The sequence below is a fragment of the Typopeltis vanoorti genome, chromosome 5 (genome assembly GCF_054136105.1).
Source record: "Typopeltis vanoorti isolate ZY-2024b chromosome 5, IOZ_Tvanoo_1.0, whole genome shotgun sequence".
NCBI lineage: Eukaryota > Metazoa > Arthropoda > Arachnida > Uropygi > Thelyphonidae > Typopeltis > Typopeltis vanoorti.
The window spans coordinates 42,644,286-42,666,571 of NC_143553.1; the positions used below are offsets into that span (position 1 = coordinate 42,644,286).

The window sequence follows — 22,286 nt, forward strand, 5'->3', positions numbered from 1 at the left end:
ACATCCTCTTGTTCTAAATCTCTTGCTTAATAAGGTTTCACATCCATTTCACTCTTGGCCTATTTATTCTTCGAACACTAGGGATACATTCAGATATAGCCTCATTTAAGAACTTTTTTTTCAAAGATTCCCATGCATCGTTGTCATTTTTCCCATTTAGTAACTGATACCATGGAACCAAAGATAGTTATCTCCCAAGTTGATCATAATTTCCAGCTTTGCAGTTTAACATGTAACCTGTTCTGATTGGAGCATCGATGCAATTAGATAATTTCCAAAGAAAGTACAGCATGAATCACTGTCACCAACTGGTGGTAAAATAGCCATATTCTTAACAGAGACCCCCCCCCCTTTCTGACGCTATAAGCAAATCCAACTCTCTTTGACCTTGAGTTCCTTCTTTCACATGCTGCTTGAGAAAGTTGTCTCACAACAATTCAATACATTCCTCTTCTTTCTTATCACGAGATTTTTCATCTACTCAATGAATGTTTTGAAAATTAAAGTCACCCATAATGATCACTCGTTTAGTACCCATAAGGCTAAATTGGCGATGTATTTCTTCATTCCCTGCAACAGATCCAGGTCTGTAGCAAGACCCCACCAGATAGACTCAAACTCACCATTACATGGGACATTGTTGCTATCATTGTTTTCTTGCATTTCTACCCTAAATGGACTTAAGTCATCTGACATTATTAGTTGTGCTCATCTGTCATTCCTAAAAATAGTATACCCGTTACACTCGATCCCAGTTATCATATCTAATTCTGATAGCCAGGTTTCACTAATGTCAACAATCTTAGGCCATATCATATTCAATAAAGCAACAAACTCAACCTCTTTGTTTCTGATGCTCTTGGCATTTATGTACAGGTATAATAAGTTATCACCTAGCCTATTCTTATAATTAGATATGCGGTCTATATTTGGCCTTGTTGTAGAGCTTTCTCTTTTCTCTCCCCAGTCATACCTAAAAGGTCCAAACCCAAAGCATATTTTTTCACCCCTTCACCACATACAATAACCATGTTTGAAGACATACCATAGCTGAACTTTCACACACATTTTTCTCATTCCTCCCTTGATGATTTAGTTTCCCTGACTCTCTGTATTAGGTCTCATACCAAGAAGTAATTTTTCCAGGCTCCTGATGCTAAATGAATCGAAGTATAAACCATCTTTCTTATATAAGTTGTTTCTGCCATCAAACTTGTTCCACACATCTAAAAACTTCCATCCATTTCCTTCATGAATCCATTTCTTCTATATAGCCTATGCATGAAATCATTTTATAGAAAGTTGACATATTACTACAAGTTCATTTGGGAAATGTAAAAGATATTTTAGTGTTTTGCCAAATTATTTCATGATATACAGCCAATACTCATCTGTTCAAACACCATGGTACTAGTAAATTCACAGAGAAGTCCTTGCGTCGTCTATGCTATTCTAAAGGAAATTCACTATAACTAACTTTCCATTATAACAAATTATCCATTTCATCCTTTCCTTGTGAAATTGCCTAATGAGAATTGATTGTAATATGTTGAAAACATATTTATGAAATTTTAAAAATACATATTTCAAGAATTGTTTTGTTTTTTTCTCTCCCAGAGCGGTTTAATTAACATAATGTGTGGATATCAGATGCAGAATTCATCTGTAAGTATGACTTTTTCTTTAGATAGGTTAATAAACCATTTGCAGTTTAGAAAATGTCTAATCTTTTAACATGTTCATGCTGGATACTGGACAAATTGTCATGCTGTACATTTCATTGGGCAATGTGCAAAAAATTGTTTCAGGCATATTCATTCATTCGCATGTTTTCTGGCACAGAACAAATTTTGACATGTGCTTTCCAGCAAAACCAGAACTGTGTAGAAGGGAAAAAAGTTTTGGGAATATATAAGCAACTATAATAAGCAAAATTCTTTATTTGGCTGGTATATTTAAATTAAAGGTGTAGTGAATTATATGTCACCCTACATTAATGAGACAAACTATTTGTGTATGATTAGTACATTTAAGGAGGTGGGGAAGCATGATATATCTAGATTCGTTCTAGACAAATAATATCCAGTAAATTACAGTTGTTGTATTAGAAATGGTACAATAAATTATTGTGTTACTGAACAAACTGTCATGTACACATCAGACAGGCTTGATTTGAAAAAAAAAAAGGGGGGGGAATTTGTTGAGAAACATAACTAACCAATAATAAATAGCATCTGTATATATTAACTTAATAAATGACTACAGAGATAGGCAAATCACTTGAATTATGATCATGTGGTTTGCCTTGAAGTGGCATGAATTATATATATATATATATATATATATATATATATATATATATTGAGGCATGTAGCAAGCAAATAACTGTACAGTTTGATGTGTTTGTGTATATTTTTTTAAAAATAATATCCTTGTGTTTAGTAATATTGTTGCAATTAGTAAAACACTTGACTACACTAATCTATACATGCATAATTTTATTTTGTTCTTAATATATCTGTATAACTTTACAAACTTGAAATATGCAGTTTGTGATTTTCTTTCTTGCATACAAAAATTATTTGCAAAATAATACATTATTTCACAAGTTTTACACTGATGCTTATATACTGCTTGGAAAGCATCAATGCACACCAATAGTGTGAGGAACAAACAACTGTGGCCACTTACCTTAATAAGATGTTGGACCTCCTTTTGCAGCAATCCTACGAGACATACTTTTCACACGTATGATAGCAATCAGTGGAAATTTTGGATCATTCTTCCTGTAGGCATGTTATCGGATCCTGGACTGTTTGGGGAGGGGGGGGGAAGTCAAGTGTGGAAACTATTGTGAACATAAATGTCAATATTATGTCAGTTAGCTGAGTGGTTAGTGTACCTGCTCTCCAACCAGTGGGCTGCAGATTTAAATCCTGACATGGGCATGGATGTTTGTGATTGTTTTTAGGTGAGAGATGAATTTCTTCTCCATGAGTGAGATCACCTCCCTGCTTATTGGAGGCCTGAAGTGACTTGAAAAAGTTGCATGTTTAGTTTCTAGAGCAGGGTTTCTGGACTATGTAATAAAAGTAAATTAAAAATACAAAAAAATATAAAAAAACAGTACAAAAAAATCCTTGGCCTACCCATGGTACAAAATGTGCTGTAGGTTTGTAAATAACCTTTTGTGTGTGGGAGCAACATAAAAAATAAAGTTTCAGAAATCTGCCTGTGCACTGATTTATTTATTTACAAATTTGTTTGTTATTCTTGATCAGCGTGAATGTATTTTAGGAACATTTACAGTCCTCTGAGTAAAAGTATTCTAAAAACTTTATCAGAATGATCAAGCTATAAAAAGCTAATTTCTACTTCACTGTTTAGTTGCTGCTGCTAGATAATATGGCAGTAGCAACTAAAGTAAAACATAACCATAAAATTACAGTCATTGCACAACACCTCTGTTATAATTACTCCTTGAAACTACAACTGCAGTCAATGATTTCTGTCAGGAATGCAGACATCATTCTGTCAAATTCTCTGCAGTAGCAGAAAGAAAAATAAACATTAAAAATATCTTTAACAAAAGAATGAAGTATTTTTACATTTCAGGTGGCTTTTATCTCTTCCTAAACTTTCTGCTAATTTTTGAAAAAATTCTGAAAGTAAAGCTACAGAGAGTGTACACATTAATCTACTATGCAGTGAAAGAAAATTAAGAACACACAGTACTTAGCTTAACAGTGAACAGGTTTATGGAATAAATCTTGTTAATATAGACACCATGATTTATTCTTTTATCACTGTACATTTTGAAATTTCAAGTAGAATAATGTGGGCCAACTTTGAAATGGAACAGTGAAACTTATTTGTGCCTATGGTGTCACAGAAGATTCTCCTAAGGAAGAAGTGGAGGAATTTTTGAAATCACTAGAACAGGCAACTGACATAAAGAAAATGGGGAAAAAGTGGTACTTGTTGGAGTTCTAAACAACAGAGTAGGAAGTAAATCCCTTGCCAGGCATATAGAAATGTTTTGAGGAAATTTGGAGAAAAGGGCAATACTAATAATAATGGTAAGTACTTGCTGGGTTTCTGCTTAGGTTAGGGACTAGTTATTATCATCATCATCATCAAATTCCTGCCATGTACCCTCAAGGGGTGTACAGGATATGACAGTACTACATGAAAAAATTACATCATTACTAACTTCCTATCTACAATTTTCCTCCAAATCAGTCTGTTACTTGTCAAGACTCCAACATTATCAGATCTTATATTTCTATCGTCTAAGGCACTTTGTACCGTATCAATCCACCTATATCTTGGTCTTCCTCTGGGTCGTTTTCCTGCCAACCTGGCAGAGAACACTTGTTTTGCTAATCTTTCCTCTCCCATTCTATTTAAGTGACCATACCATCTGAGATTAGCTCTGCTAACGCATTCCTGGATGCTGACAATGTCAAGTTCTTTCCTAATATCCTCATTTTTAATATGATATTGCCATTGATGCCATCTGTTCACGCCTCTAATCTTTCTCAGGACTCTCATATCTGCGGTCTCTAGTCTTTGGTCAAGTGTTTTACTTCTGACCCAGCTCTCAGATCCATAAGTTAAAATTGGTTTGAACACAGTCTTGTATACAGCTAATTTAGTGTTCCGACTAATTTCTTTCTTATTCCATATGAATTTATTCAATTGACTTCCCACGATACCAGCTTTGCTGATTCTGTTGTCTATTTCTATATTTAGTTTACCATCTTCAGTAAAAATTGTGCCTAAGTAGCTGAAATGTTTTACTTGTTCCACAGGTTCTCCATTCACAACACAGTTGACATTTTCAATGATTCTGCCTATTTTCATTGTCTTTGTCTTTTTATTGCTGACCTTCATACCATATCTATTACAACAGCTATTCAATTTAGTCAGAGAATCTTGCAGACTTGTAGCGGATTTATTTAGAAGTATAACATCATCCACATAAAGCAAAGAGCTGACATTAACATCTCCAATTTTGATATCAGGTTTAATACCACATTCCTTCATAATGTGATCCATATAGATAATGAATAACAGAGGGGATAATGTACATCCTTGTCTCACACCAGATTTAACATTAAACCATCTTCCTGTACTTCCTTCAATTCTAACTGCTGACTCACAACTCAAATAAAGACTAAGTTTTGCTTGATATAATGCCCCATTGACACCATATAACTGCAGCGTATTGAATAGCTTCTCTCTTCGCACCTTGTCATATGCCTTTTCCAAATCGACAAAACTTAAATACAGATCTTTGTTATATTCCCATGCTTTCTCGACTATTTGTCGTAAAGTGAAGATCTGATCCTGACAGCCTCTATTTGGCCTGAATCCAGCTTGTTCTTCACCAAGCTTTTCTTCCACAATTCTTCTCAACCGTTTCTCAAGTATACTTGCATAGATCTTGCCAGGAACACTCAGTAGGGAAATACCTCTGTAATTCTCACATTCAGTTTTATTTCCCTTTTTATATATGGGTACTATGAGAGCTCTACTCCAATCATCGGGAATTCGTCCCTCAGTCCAGGCTTTCTGAACTATGCAGTGCAGCCACTGTAAGACTCTTATACCACCATACTTCAGCATTTCTGGTCGAATATCATCTACTCCTGCTGCTTTTCCACATTTCAAGCCTTTGATGGCTTTTTCTACTTCAAGTATGGATATGTATTCCTGACTGCATGCCTGGTCAGTGTTTTTTATCACTGTGCTGTCATCACTGCTTGTTTCATTTAGCAGTTTTTCAAAGTAATTACTCCATACTTCAAGGATATCTTTTTCTCCTGTTTTCATTTCACCTTTATCATCTCTAATTCCTTTTACAGCACTCTTTCCTCCATTCCTAAGCTTCTTCAACAACCTCCAGAATATTTTGCCACCTTCTTGATATTTATTTTCTTTATTCTTGCCAAAGTCCTCCCATGACTTTTGTTTAGCTAGTTTTACACACTGTTTAGCTTTCTTACATTTGTCTCTGTATTCTGTAAGAGTAAAAGCTGACTTATTTGCCAGGAACTTTTGATATGCTTTCTTCTTTTCCTTCACTGCCTCTTTAACTTCCTGTGTCCACCAGGGAGTTCTGATTTTTTTATCCTTGCACACAACCTCACCACATGCCTCGCTGGCAGAATCAATCAATGTTTTCTTCAGAGTTTGCCACTGAATCTCCAAGGTTTGATTCCTGTTCTCAAACTCTTTTATTTTATTTTCAATAATCTTTCTGTATTTTAGTCTACAATTCACATCTGAGAGCTGCTCCACTTTTATTCACTTTAAAACTTTCTTACATGTTATTCTTTTCAATATGAAATTCAATTTTATCCTGCTCAAGACTAAATAGTGATCACTTCCAATTTCAAATCCTCTGTACACTCTGGTGTCCTGCACCAAGGAGAAAACATCACTATCAACAGTAACATAGTCAATGAGACTTTTCTTATTCCTAGCCTCTTCTCTCCATGTGAATTTGTGCACATTTTTATGTTGGAACATGGTGTTAGTAATAACCAGTCCATGTCCTGAGCAGAAATCCAACAGATATTTGCCATTATTATTAGCTTTGCTCTTTTCTCCAAATTTTCCCAAAATATTTTTGAATGTCTCACAATCATTTCCTACTCTACTATTTAGATCCCCAACAAGGACCAACTTTTCCTTTTTCATTGTGTCAGTTGCTTTTTCTAAAGCCTCAAAAAATTCCTCCATTTCTACCTTAGTAGAACCTTCTGTGGGACCATAGGCACAAATAAGTCTCATTGTCCAGTTCCCCATTCCCATATTTGCCCACATTACTCTACTTGAGACTGACTGCCATTCAAGAAGATTAGCCTCGTATTTTGTGTTGAATACTATGGCTACTCCTTCTTTTCCTTGATTGTCATTGCCTGAATATAACATTTTGTATTTATTGCTCAGAAAGATCTCACCAGTTTTGGTCTTTTTTGTTTCAGTCACCCCTATTATGTCGATCTGGTACTTATCCAATTCCTCAGCTAGCTCCATTTCTTTGCCATTCAGGCTTCTTGCGTTGATAGTACCGATCTTTAACTCTGGTGATGTTGAGTTGGGGTTTGTTTTCAGATTTGTTCCAGTAGCTGACTTTTCGCTGTTCGCCCTGGTTCCCTGGCGAAAACAACGGGGTCCTTGTTTAACTGGGCGACGCCCCAGCCGGCATGAAATTTTGTCATGTTGTACCATCATTTTTTATTTTGGTTTAACCAATAAGAATACAATTTGGTCGGCTAAATCCCAAATTGCCAGCCCATCCTTGTTCGTTCAGTATCAAAGTAGATACCCAACAGGGTGCACCACGAGAAGGTGAGGATTGGACATTAGGTCAGAAGCCCTGGTCGGTTCTCTGCATTCCTTTAAAGGCTATGTGGAGGTCTCCTCTCAATTATATACAGCTTTGACCCTTAAGCACCCCGACTAGTTATTACTAACACCATATTCCAACATAAATATGTGCACATATTTACATGGAGAGAAGACAAGAAATAAGAAAAGCCTCATTGATATCTTCATGCTGGTTCAGGATACAACAGTGTGTAAAGGATTTGAAGCAACCATCAAGCTTTAAGCAGGATAAAACTGAGTATCACGTTCAAAAGAACAGTACGTAAAAAAGTTTTATGAAGAATTAAAGTTTAGCAGCTTTTACAGGTAAATTGTAGACTCAACTATACAAACATTATTGAAAAAAAAAAAAAAAAAGAATGAAGCAGTTTGAAAAAAAAGAACCAAACATTGGCATCTCAGTGTCAAACTCTGAAGGAAACATTGATTCAGCAAGAAGGGTTATGTGGTGAAGTTGCCTGCAAAAATTAAAAACACTATTGTGGCAGATGCTTTAGCAGAATCCAGAGAAAAATGTAAGAGAGCTAAGCTATGTGTAAAAATAGCTAAACCAAAGTCACAGGAATACAGTAAGAATACAGAAAATAAATATCAGGATGGCAACAAACAGTTTTGGAAGCTGTTAGAAAAGCTTATAAACAGAGGAAAGAGCACTGTAAAAGGAATCAAAGATAATGAAGGTCACAGGAAATCTACATTATAAGTATATTCTCGATGTCTGAGTAATTACTTTGAAAGACTTAAATGAAACAAGCAGTGGCAGAACCATACTAGAACCTTTTCAAGAGGAATAAAAGAGTACATATCAATACTCGAGTTAGTAAAAGCCATCAAAAACTTGAAATGTGGAATGGCAGCTGTAGATGATATTCGACCAGAAATGCTTAAATATGGAGGTATAAAAGTTTTGCAGTGGCTACACTGCATAATGTAGTGTAGCCACAGAAATGTCAAAGCTGACTAATAACTCATCTTTGCTAAGCATTATGTTTTTAATTTTGTTTATGAAGTGTTTTCTGTTCTTTATATAGAAGGAGGAATGACCTAACAAATGCTTGTGTTGATGCTAATTTCTTGGGAAAGGCACATACAAAACTTTGAACATTTCTTGAGAAGTAATATCAGAGTGGTATCTCCTTGATGTTCCCAACAAGGAGTGACAGCCATAAGGAAAATCCTCATGTAAGGATAGACACCTGGTTTCAACTAGGAATATCATTCTTACATTCAATACACCAACATCTCAAATCAGTGCTTGCAGAGTATCTTAGCTGTCCTATCAGGCTCTACATCCCAAACCCTTTGCACTGCTTCAAGCACAGATGCACAGTCATTCTCAGACTGCCTGTCGCAGTTTTGCCATCTATACTCGATGTGGCAGTAAAGAATATGGAGAACAAAGACTGTAGATGAATGTGAAACACTGAAATGACCTGATTGTGAGAGAGATCACCCAGCATACTTTGAGCATGCCAAAGGCAGAAGAATGAAAAGGAGATTCAAAAAAATTTCAACACATCACATCCCCTATCAGGAGGCAAAGAGGCAACATTACCACAAAAGGAGCAACAACACACAGTGTAAACCATATGCTGTCTGACCTTCTCACAATTTCAACATTCCTGAACGATATGATATGCTTGCTATCTCTTTAGCTGCAAATCAAAGAGAAAAATTGATTTGGGTTTACTCCTGATGATCACCAAAAATGGTTTCACTACATGAGAATCCATTTTGGAAAAATATAATGGAGCATACACCTCAGAGAATTAAAGATTTTCCTACAGATCCATTAATAGATGACAGCTGATGGATACCCCTCCCACAAGTAAATGCAATCATTAATATACCTAGTATCCTGGATGGAGTTCATTGCAACATGGCATCCTATCACAATGCCTCTTTCAAATTCCATCAGTTCCCCCCCCCCCCCCCTTTTCACAGCCATTTCACCCATATTTGGTTGTACTGACTTAGGAGCATCACATTCCTCCAGTATAAACTGGCTATAAATATGTGACTTGTTGCATGGCACAGTGCACCTTGCCATGGGAGTTTCCATTGATTCTTTCCAAGCAATGTATATCCCATATACAAGTAGCAAAAAGATCTAATGGGGATGCTTAAGAGTTAAAGCTATATAACTGGGAGGAAACCTCCAAGAAGCCATTTAATGAATGCAGAGAATCGATCAAGACTTCTGACCTATTGTCCAATCCTCACTTTCTTGGGGTGCACCCTGTTAGGCATCTACCTGGATACTGAATGAAAGATGGACTGGTAGATTTGGGATTTAGCTGACCAGATTATATTCTTCTTGGCTTAAGCCATAGTGTAAAATGATGGTACAACATAACAGAATTTCATGTTGACTGGGGTGTCACCTGGTTAAATAAGGTACCCATTGTTTTTGTCAGGGAACCAGGGCAAACAGTGCAAAGTCAGCTACTGGAACAAATTCCAAAACACATCCCAAGTCAACATCAGTAGAGCTCAAGATTGGTACTATCAATGTAGGAAGCATCAATGAAAAGAAATGGAACTAGTAGAAGAATTGAATAAGTACCACATCAACATAATAGGCATGACTGAAACAAAGAAGACAAAAACAGGTGAGACCTTTTTAAGCAACAAATATAAAATATTATATTCGGGCAATAACTATTGGGGAAAAGAATGAGTAGCTATAGTATTCAATGCTCAATACGAGAATATTCTTGAGTGGCAGGCAATATCAAGTAGAGTGATGTGGGCAAATATCAGAATGGTTATTGGATAATGAGACTTATTTGTGCTGATGGGTGCACAGAAAGTTCTACTAAGGAAGAAATTGTTTGGGGTATTAGAGAAGACAGCTGACACAATGAAAAGGAAAAGTTGGTTCTTGTTAGTGATCTGAGCCACAGAGTAGGAAATGATTACTAGACAGAGAAATGTTCTAGGAAAATTTGGAGAAAATATTGGGTTGGCAAATAAGTTCGTTCGGTTTTTCAAGCGGAATGAAACGCATTTTATTTAATATATATATATATATAATACATACTAGTCAGTTATATATTGACCATCTTTATCAATGACCTCTTGCAATCTGTCCACCAACTTCATTATGCCGTGTTCATAAAACTCCTAAGGTTTACTGGCAAAAAACTGATCCAGGTGTCTTTTGACAGCCTCCTCATTAGCAAAGATTTTCCCATTCAGAGAATTCTGCAACGATCAAAATAAGTGGTAATCGGAAGGTGCGGCAAAACATCCCAATTTACTCGATGTGTGTTGTCGTAGTGAAAGACAACCCCTTTCCGACTTGCCAATTCAGGACGTTTTGTGCTAATTGCACGGGCCACTCGCGTTAACTGTGAGCAATAGACAGTTGAATCAATCAACAAAACAGCAAAGATTCAATACGTCAAGTTCCAATTCCTTACATTTCCGGGATTTCGTAACCAATTTCAAGAATTCTGAAGAAATATGATTTAACAGCCACTTATACACCTATTAACAAATTATCCACCCATTTTCCTTCATCTAAAGATAAACGCTCAACCTTGTCTCTACCTGGTGTGTATCAAGTTCCTTGTAACTGTAATCTTTCCTACTTTGGACAAACTGGATGTTCTATAGAAAAAAGAATTCAAGAGCATCGGTCATCAATTCAACACAACAAACCCGAGAAATCTGGATTAGCTCAGCATGGATTAGAAACACAACATCCTTTGGTCCAAGACTCTCCTCCTGCACAGATGTCGCTACAAATTTGAACATTTATTTAAAGAAAGTGTGGAGGCCTTACTTCAACATCCTAACTTGAATCGTAATGACTGTATATCTATATCAAAAATTTGGGAAAGTTTAATCAGGATAACACATTAATTTTTATTTTTTAATGTAAATTTCCTATATTAGTCTAATGTTATTTAAGATTATTATATGAATTTCTGAATTAATATCTTTAATTATGACTTTAAAAATGTTTACTCTTCTAATACTTAGCGATATGACATCACACAGCTTGTTCTATGTGTGAATGATCAATTGTTCGTATTCCATCTTTTTTTTTTTTAAAACTATTCCTATGTAGCCACTGAAGATGGTCTGTATTATTCAGACCGAAATATTTGGCAAATTAAACATTATTCTTGTGTAAACGTGTATATATTTCTAATCATTACTAATACCATGTTCTAACATAAAAATGTGCACAAATTTACATGGAGAGAAGATGCAAGAAGTAAGAAAAGTATCATTGACTATGTTATTGCTGATAGTAGTGATGTCCAACTGGTTTAGAGGATTGAAATAGGAAGTGTTCGCTATTTAGTTTTGAGCACGATAAAATTGAATTTCATCAAAAATCAAAACAAATCAAAATTGAGCAGCTTTTGGAGGTTAACTCTAGACTGCAACAAATCATTCAAGAAAAAATGAAAGAGTTTGAAAACTAAAACCAAACCTTGGGGATCCAGTGGCAAACCCTGAAGAAAACATTGATTGATTCAGCCTGAGAGGCATCTGGTGAGGTTGTCTGTAAGAATAGAAAACTCAGAACTCCATTTCAGACTTAGTCAAGGAAAAGAAAAATGCATATCGAAAGTTCCTGGCAAAGTAAGCCAACTTGTGCTCTTAGGGAATACAGAGAAACATGTAAGAAAGTGAAGTACTCTGTAAAACTAGCTAAGCAAAAGTCATGGAAAGACTGGTAAGAACATAGAAAATAAATATCAGGAAGGTGATACAATATTCTGGAGGCTATTGAAAAAGATTAGAAATGGAGGTAAGAGTACTGTGAAAGGAATTAGATGATAATGGTGACATGAAAACTAAAGAGTAGATATTTAAGATTGGAGTAATTACTTTGAAAGTTGCTAAATCAAACAAGCAGTGCCAGCACAGTGGTAGAAAACTTGAAATAGGAATGCAGTAAGGAATACATATCCATACTAGGAGTAGAAAAAGTTGTGAAAAATCTGAAATGTGGGAAGGCAGTTGGAGTTGATGAAGTTCAACCAGAAGTGCTCAAATATGGAGGTAAAAAGTTTGGTCTGAGGATTGAATTCCAGATGATTGGTGTAGAATTATCATAATTACTTACTTACTGTCCTCTTCCGTCGTAGACTGGTTGAGTCTTCCATATTTCTACAACAACCTTCAGGAGCCTCGGTTTCTTGCATGGCTGGTGAGCTGTCTATATGTTTGTAATTCGGAGTTGACTTTTATTGATGCTATCCATTTAGTTCTTGGTCTTCCTTTTTATCTCTTAATCCATATAGAGCAAGGTTGGGTAGCCTTTTTTGATGGCATTCTCTTGACATGTCCGTACCATTGAAGTTGTTTTCTTTTGATCTTTTCTATTAATGAGTGTATATTTTTGTTCTTGTCTTACAGTTTCATTTGTTTTCTTTTCTGTCCATTTTGTTTTATTTATTTTTCTGAGACATTTCATCTCGAAAGCCTCCAGTTTTGAGTGCCCAAGTTTCTGAAGCATATAGCACAGTGGGTATTATAATTGCATTATATAATTTTATTTTTAGACATTTGGAGATTTTATTATTTTTCCTAGCTTATTAAATGATGACCATGCAGTCGATATTCTATGTTTAATAGTGGTCATGATCTAAGTGTTCTTTTATTACTGTTCCTAAATAGTTGAATTGTTTTAACTGTTCAATTGTTGATCCATTCAAGGAGAAGTTTACTTTTTCTTCATTTTTTCCAGTTATCAAGATTTTTTTTTTGTCTGTATTTATGGTCATACTGTATTCTTTAGCAGTATTGTCTTTAGCCGTATTATGAGAGCATGGCTCTCGTAATACTCATCTATAAAAAAGGAAAATAAAACAATGTGAGAATTACAGAGGTATTTCACTACTGAGTGTTCCTGATAATATATTTATGCAAGTATACTTGAGAAACCGACGAGAAAAATTATGGAAGGGAAGCTTGGCGAAGAACAAGCTGGATTTAGACCAAATAGAGCTTGTCACAATCAGATTTTCACGGTAAGCCAAATGGTTGAGAATCTTGGGAATATAACAAGGATTTAAGTTTTGTAGATCTGGAAAATGCATATGACAAGGTGCCATGATGAAAGGTCTTTAAAACACTATGGTTATATGCTGCAAATGGAACATTATATAGAGCAATACATAATCTCTCTTTAAGCTCTACGTCAGCAGTTAAAATTGGAGGAGGTACAGGAAGATGGTTTGATGTTAAATCAGGTGTGTGTGTGTGACATGGGTGCACATTATTTCCACGGATCACATTATAAAGGAAACTGGTATTAAATCTAATATCAAAATTCGAGATGCTAGCTTTTTACTTTATACAGATGTTATACGTCTAAATAAATCCAGCATACATCTACAAGATTCCCTGACGAAATTGAATAACTGTTGTAATTAATTTGGAACAAAAACAGGCAGAAACATTGAAAACATGAACTGTATTCTGAATGGTGAGCTTATAGAACAAGTAAAACATTTCAGCTATTTAGGCACAATTTCTAGTGAAGATGGTGTATTAAATATTGACATAGACAACAGAATTAAAAAAGTTGGTATGGTAGGAAGTCAACTGAATAAATTTATATGGAATAAAAAAGAAATTGGTCAAAATATTAAACTATTTTGATATTAAATATTAAACTATATCTATAAACAAGACAATGTTCAAACTAGTTTTAACTTACGGATCTGAGAGCTGGGTTAGAAATAAAACACTTGAACAAAGAATGGAGACCTCTGATATGAGAGTTCTGAGAAAGATTAGTGGAGTTAACAAATGCCATCAATGGCAGTATCATATTAAAAAAACATATTATGAAAGAAGTTACCATTGTTAACATTCAGGAATGTGTTAGCAGAGCTAATCTCAGATCGTATGGTCACTTAACAGAATGGGAGAGGAAAGTTAAGGAAAACAAATGTTCTTTGTGAGGTTGGGAGGTGGATTGATACAATAAAAAGTGCCTTGAAGACAGAAATATAAGATCTGATAGTATCGACAGATAACAGATTGATTTGGAGGAAAATTGTTGATAGGAAGTTAGTAATGAAATCACTTTTTTTTTTTTTCATGTAGTACTATCATAATATCATATACATCCCCTGTGGATACATATCAGGAATTTGATGATGAAAAGATGCAACACATTATTATAATACTCTGGATTAGAGCTAATTATATAGTTTTTTTCACTTCAAGAAATTATGTTCTTTAATCATGTGTAAGCAAACAGTTTGTGTGAAGTTTCTTCACAAACCAAGTGAAAAAACTTTCTACAACTAGCTCTAATCCAGAATATCTTATTAATATTAATAAGTTGCCATGTTACAGCTTTTCACTACTCCTGTATGGGATATGACTTCTGCATTACTAGAGAAACCTTAGTATCTCTTCTGGGTAGTGGCCCTTTCTATAATGCATAGCATTATACACAGTCGAAAGAAGGTGTGTTTTGAATTATATATGATAGTAAGCCAATGAATGAGAAGTCATTAGCCTCTATATACAAGTAGCCTAGCCACAAAGAAACATTCAAACTTTGTTTGCTTACATTTGAATAAAGGATTAAACAATATAATTTCTTGGCATTTTAAATTTAATTTGCATTGTGTATATTATAAGTTAACATATTCTGAGCTGTTTTGTGAAAATTAGTATCCTGAATAGGGGAAAGGAATTGTTAACACAACCTGCTTAGCAAAGCTAGTGCTAATTGAAAGATTGGCAGAGTAACAAATAAGCTGAATAAAAAAAAGTTGCTATTAATGTAAGATTTTTCTCTGCTTTAGTTAGAGTAATTGCTTTGTATTTAGATTCATGACCATTCTTGTCATTAAATAAATTACTTATTTACAGGCTGTTTCAAGTGCTGAAAATTATATTTATGCAAGAGGGTGTATTGAAGCAGTTCAGGAATATGTAAATAGGAATCTCTATCTCATTGCTGGCATATTCTCCGGAATTGCTTTTGTACAGGTAGATGTTGAGTTTTGTTTATATATCAAATTATCTTTTTAGATTATTTGCCATGTATTTTCTTGTAAATAAATTAGGATAATTTTTATTACTACTGTCTGTAAGATTTATAAGTAGCCTGTCATTTAGTTACATTATGGAAAAATAATCACATCACCTTTACTGCTGATGTCTGTCAGCAATCATGTTTCCTCCTCTTTCAATTATTTACATGTTTGTATTCATATTGAATGCTACATTTCTGTATTTAAACAGGTATGCTATTGGTATATATAAAATGCGACTCCATAATATAATCAAAACATCTATGATTTGCAAAGACCTAGGAAGTCCCATTTTCTGTAAAGTGAGTAAAATGTTTGTATACACATACTTAGAAGGTTTAATGGATTATCAAAATGCAAGAGAGAGAGAGAGAAGCACTTTATTTCCAACATTTCTCTTTCAGGTTAAGTGGCATTCTTATATTTAGAATAATAATTAGTTGTACACAATGCAGAAATTAACAAGGTATAAAATAATCAAGACTTACAATAAAAGAATTAAGTTTGAAGATATCTTTGTATAAAATTTTCACTGAAGGATCATGATGACCTTAGCACAATTTCACTGTGGTAGGGTTCTAATGGTGTTTATATACACAAATTAGCTACGGTGGTCTGCTGAAGAAGAAAGTTCTCCATAAAGGGAAGATGACTTAGCCATCTGTTTAATCAGGACAAGGTAGTAAGTTTCACAGCCCTTTATAGTTCCACAAGAAAATATTATTTATGTAGGACTTGATCCCTCTTCCAAAGAATTCTCTGTTTGTAGGAGATAGTATATTTGGCAAGTTCAGGTTGCACCCCTTTTTGGAACTTAATATAGTTAAGATATTCCTAATGAATAAAGCTGTAGATCTGACAGTAGTGCTGAAGTATAGACCATGTGCAAGGAATTTGATAAATACCAGATAAGCCAATGCAGGAAGTCTGCCCTTTGCAGAGCTAAGAAAGGAGGAAATTTAACATAATGGGATGGTGGTGATGCTGATATCTTCCTAAGAAACTAGCAACATAGAAACTGTTAATGACTTCGTTAACAAATCGCTCAGTGAAGTCATTAGACAGGATAGTGGATTTCATAAATATTATCTCCTGTGTTAGTAATGACTTCAGCAAAGGGAGAGAGAGCTCTGACTCTAAATATTTTTCGGTGTTGATTTTCTTTCTAAAAATGGAAAATCAAAGGCTCCTATCACTTATGAAGAATAATAAGCATAGAAAGGAAATAGAGTGAAACCTTGCATAGTGCAGTTAATAGGTGCCAAACAACAGTTCTGTGCTATGCAAAACTCCAATGGTAAAAACATTATGTGTTATAGTGAAATGTGTTCCAAACATCATCAAATTCCTGCCATGTACCCTCAAGGAGTGTATAGGATATAATAGTACTAGATGAAAAAAATTACTTCCTATCTACAATTTTCCTCCAAATCAGTCTGTTACTTGTCAAGACTCCAACATTATCAGATCTTATATTTCTATCGTCTAATGCACTTTGTACCGTATCAACCCAAATATATCATGGTCTTCCTCTGGGTCATTTTCTTGCCAACTTGGCGGAGAACACTTGTTTTGCTAATCTTTCTTCACCCATTCTGTTTAAGTGACCATACTACCTGAGATTAGCTCTGCTAACGCATTCCTGGATGCTGACAATGTCAAGTTCTTTCCTAATATCCTCGTTTTTAATACAATATTGCCATTGATGCTATCTGTTCATGCCTATAATCTTTCTCAGGACTCTCATATCTGCAGTCTCTAGTCTTTGGTCAAGTGTTTTTCTTCTGACCCAACTCTCAGATCCATAATTTAAAACTGTTTGAACACTGTACTATATACAGCTAATTTAGTGTTCTGACTAATTTCTCTCTTATTCCATATGAATTTATTCAGTTGACTTTCCACCATACCAGCTTTGCTGATTCTGTTGTCTATTTCTATATTTAATTTACAATCTTCACTAAAAATCGTACCTAAGTAGCTGAAATGTTTTACTTGTTCTACAGGTTTCTCCATTCACAACACAGTTGACATTTTCAATGATTCTGCCTATTTTCATTGTCTTTGTCTTTTTATTGCTGACCTTCATACCATATCTATTACAACAGTTATTCAATTTAGTCAGAGAATCATGCAGACTTGTAGTGGATTTATTTAGAAGTATAACATCATCTGCATAAAGCAAAGAGCTGACATTAATATCTCCAATTTTGATATCATGTTTAATACCACTTTCCTTCATAATGTGATCCATATAGATAATGAATAACAGAAGGGATAATGTACATCCTTGTCTCACACCAGATTTAACATTAAACCATCTTCCTGTACCTCCTTCAATTCTAAATGCTGACTTACAACTCAAATAAAATCTAAGTATTGCTTGATATAATGCCCCATTAACACCATATAACTGTAGCATTTTGAATAGCTTCTCTCTTGGCATCTTGTCATATGCCTTTTCCAAATTGACAAAACTTAAATACAGATCTTTGTTATATTCCCATGCTTTCTCAACTTTGTAAAGTGAAGATCTGATCCTGACAGCCTCTATTTGGTGTGAATCCAGCTTGTTCTTCACCAAGCTTTACTTCCACAATTCTTGTCAACCGTTTCTCAAGTGCATGGATCTTGCCAGGAACACTCAGTAGCGAAATGCTTTTGTAATTATCACATTCAGTTTTATTTCCCTTTTTATATATGGGTACTATTAGAGCTCTACTCCAATCATCGGGAATTCGACCCTCTGTCCAGGCTTTCTGAACTATGCAGTGCAGCCACTGTAAGACTCTTATACCACCATACTTCAGCATTTCTGGTCGAATATCATCTACTCCTGCTGCCTTTCCACATTTCAAGCCTTTGATGGCTTTTTCTACTCAAGTATGGATTACGTATTACTAACTGCATGCCTGTTGAGTTTTTTTTTTACCGGTGTGCTTTCATCACTGCTTGTTTCATTTAGCAGTTTTTCAAAGTAATTACTCCATACTTCAAGGATATCTTTTTCTCCCATTTTCATGTCACCTTTATCATCTCTAACTCCTTTTACAGCACTCTTTCCTCCATTTCTAAGCTTCTTCAACAACCTCCAGAATATTTTGCCGCCATCTTGATATTTATTTTCTATATTCTTGCGAGGGGGTGCTTAAGGGTCAAAGCTGTATAACTGAGAGGAGACCTCCACATAGCCTTTAAAGGAATGTGGAGAACCCACCAGGGCTTCTGACCTAATGTCCAATCCTGACCTTCTCATGGTGCACCCTGTTGGGTACCTACTTTGATACTGAACGAACGAGGATGGGCTGGCAATTTGGGATTTAGCCAACCAAATTGTATTATTATTGGTTAAACCAAAATAAAAAATGATGGTACAACATGACAAAATTTCATGCCGGCTGGGGCGTCGCCCGGTTAAACAAGGCCCCCCGTTGTTTCCCCCAGGGAACCAGGGCGAACAGCGCAAAATCAGCTACTGGAACAAATCTGAAAACAATCCCCAACTCAACATCACCAGAGTTAAAGATCGGTACTATCAACGTAAGAAGCCTGAATGGCTGAGGAATTAGATAAGTACCAGATCGACATAATAGGGGTAACTGAAACAAAAAAGACCAAAACTGGTGAGATTTTTCTGAGGAATAAATACAAAATGTTATATTCAGGCAATGACAATCAAGGAAAAGGAGTAGCCATACTATTCAACACAAAATATGAGGCTAATCTTCTTGAATGGCAGTCAGTCTCAAGTAGAGTCATGTGATCAAATATAAGAATGGGGAACTGGACAATGAGACTTATTTGTGCCTATGGTCCCACAGAAGGTTCTACTAAGGTAGAAGTGGAGGAATTTTTTGAGGCTTTAGAAAAAGCAACTGACACAATGAAAAATGAAAAGTTGGTCCTTGTTGGGGATGTAAATAGCAGAGCAGGAAATGATTGTGAGACATACAAAAATATTTTGGGAAAATTTGGAGAAAAGAGCAAAGTTAATAATAAAGGCAAATATCTGTTGGATTCAGGACATGGACTGGTTATTCAGGACATGGCCGGTTATTATTTTATGTTGGAACATGGTTATTACACCATGTTCCAACATAAAAATGTGCACAAATTCACATGGAGAGAAGAGGCTAGGAATAAGAAAAGTCTCATTGACTATGTTATTGTTGATAGTGATGTTTTCACCCTGGTGCAGGACACCAGAGTGTACAGAGGATTTGAAATTGGAAGTGATCACTATTTAGTCTTGAGCAGGATAAAATTGAATTTCATATTGAAAAGAATAACATGTAAGAAAGTTTTAAAGCGAATAAAAGTTGAGTAGCTCTCAGATGTGAACTGTAGACTAAAATACAGAAAGATTATTGAAAAGAAAATGAAAGAGTTTGAGAACAGGAATCAAATTACCTTGGAGATTCAGTGGCAAACTCTGAAGAAAACATTGATTGATTCTGCCAGAGAAGCATGTGGTGAGGTTGTGTGCAAGGATAGAAAAATCAGAACTCCCTGGTGGACACAGGAAGTTAAAGAGGCAGTGAAGGAAAAGAAGAAAGCATATCAAAAGTTCCTGGCAAATAAGTCAGCTTTTACTCTTACAGAATACAGAGACAAATGTAAGAAAGCTAAACAGTGTGTAAAACTAGCTAAACAAAAGTCATGGGAGGACTTTGGCAAGAATAAAGAAAATAAATATCAAGAAGGTGGCAAAATATTCTGGAGGTTGTTGAAGAAGCTTAGGAATGGAGGAAAGAGTGCTGTAAAAGGAATTAGAGATGATAAAGGTGAAATGAAAACAGGAGAAAAAGATATCCTTGAAGTATGGGGTAATTACTTTGAAAAACTGCTAAATGAAACAAGCAGTGATGACAGCACAGTGATAAAAAAAACACTGACCAGGCATGCAGTCAGGAATACATATCCATACTTGAAGTAGAAAAAGCCATCAAAGGCTTGAAATGTGGAAAAGCAGCAGGAGTAGATGATATTCGACCAGAAATGCTGAAGTATGGTGGTATAAGAGTCTTACAGTGGATGCACTGCATAGTTCAGAAAGCCTGGACTGAGGGACGAATTCCCGATGATTGGAGTAGAGCTCTCATAGTACCCATATATAAAAAGGGAAATAAAACTGAATGTGAGAATTAGAGGTATTTCCCTACTGAGTGTTCCTGGCAAGATCTATGCAAGTATACTTGAGAAACGGTTGAGAAGAATTGTGGAAGAAAAGCTTGGTGAAGAACAAGCTGGATTCAGGCCAAATAGAGGCTGTCAGGATCAGATCTTCACTTTACGACAAATAGTCGTGAAAGCATGGGAATATAACAAAGATCTGTGTTTAAGTTTTGTCGATTTGGAAAAGGCATATGACAAGGTGCGAAGAGAGAAGCTATTCAATACGCTGCAGTTATATGGTGTCAATGGGGCATTATATCAAGCAAAACTTAGTCTTTATTTGAGTTGTGAGTCAGCAGTTAGAATTGAAGGAAGTACAGGAAGATGGTTTAATGTTAAATCTGGTGTGAGACAAGGATGTACATTATCCCCTCTGTTATTCATTATCTATATGGATCACATTATGAAGGAATGTGGTATTAAACCTGATATCAAAATTGGAGATGTTAATGTCAGCTCTTTGCTTTATGTGGATGATGTTATACTTCTAAATAAATCCGCTACAAGTCTGCAAGATTCTCTGACTAAATTGAATAGCTGTTGTAATAGATATGGTATGAAGGTCAGCAATAAAAAGACAAAGACAATGAAAATAGGCAGAATCATTGAAAATGTCAACTGTGTTGTGAATGGAGAACCTGTGGAACAAGTAAAACATTAAAGCTACTTAGGCACAATTTTTACTGAAGATGGTAAACTAAATATAGAAATAGACAACAGAATCAGCAAAGCTGGTATCGTAGGACGTCAATTGAATAAATTCATATGGAATAAGAAAGAAATTAGTCGGAACACCAAATTAGCTGTATACAAGACTGTGTTCAAACCAATTTTAACTTATGGATCTGAGAGCTGGGTCAGAAGTAAAACACTTGACCAGAGACTAGAGACCGCAGATATGAGAGTCCTGAGAAAGATTAGAGGCGTGAACAGATGGCATCAATGGCAATATCAGATTAAAAATGAGGATATTAGGAAAGAACTTGACATTGTCAGCATCCAGGAATGCGTTAGCAGAGCTAATCTCAGATGGTATGGTCACTTAAATAGAATGGGAGAGGAAAGATTAGCAAAACAAGTGTTCTCTGCCAGGTTGGCAGGAAAACGACCCAGAGGAAGACCAAGATATAGGTGGATTGATACGGTACAAAGTGCCTTAGACGATAGAAATATAAGATCTGATAATGTTGGAGTCTTGACAAGTAACAGACTGATTTGGAGGAAAATTGTAGATAGGAAGTTAGTAATGATGTAATTTTTTCATGTAGTACTGTCATATCCTGTACACCCCTTGAGGGTACACGGCAGGAATTTGATGATGATGATATATATATGTGTGTGTGTTACGGTTAAAGTGATAAATCCGGTTATTAATAATAATTACCGGTTAAAGTGAAAAATTCCTAGAGGAGTCTGGTAAATGTAATAAAAATATGTTTATAGGTTTTCGTTCTCAATACAAATTATAATAGGTTAGGTTAGTTTATAATGAAAAAAGTAAGGAAAGTATTTCGTTTGCACTCAATGAAATCAGAAATCATTATAAATTAACCTAACCTAACCGATACAGGTTAGATTAGGTTTGTTTATAATGAAAACAAGTAAGGAAAGTATTTCGCACTCAATGAAATTAGAAATCATTATAAACTAACCTAACCAATACACGTTAGGTTAGTTTATAATGTA

General features: G+C 35.2%; 1 protein-coding gene across 2 annotated transcripts in view; it reads left to right on the top strand.

The window, feature by feature from the left end:
* The window catches only part of LOC150106340 (tetraspanin-14-like), a 136,523-nt gene that overhangs the window by 99,295 nt on the left and 14,942 nt on the right, over positions 1 to 22,286 (top strand). For both annotated transcript variants that reach the window (XM_090392377.1, XM_090392378.1), the window contains 2 exons: positions 1,618 to 1,665; positions 15,262 to 15,381. In XM_090392377.1, coding sequence (XP_090248503.1) covers positions 1,618 to 1,665; positions 15,262 to 15,381 — 168 coding nt within the window. The remainder of the gene's footprint in view (positions 1 to 1,617; positions 1,666 to 15,261; positions 15,382 to 22,286) is intronic.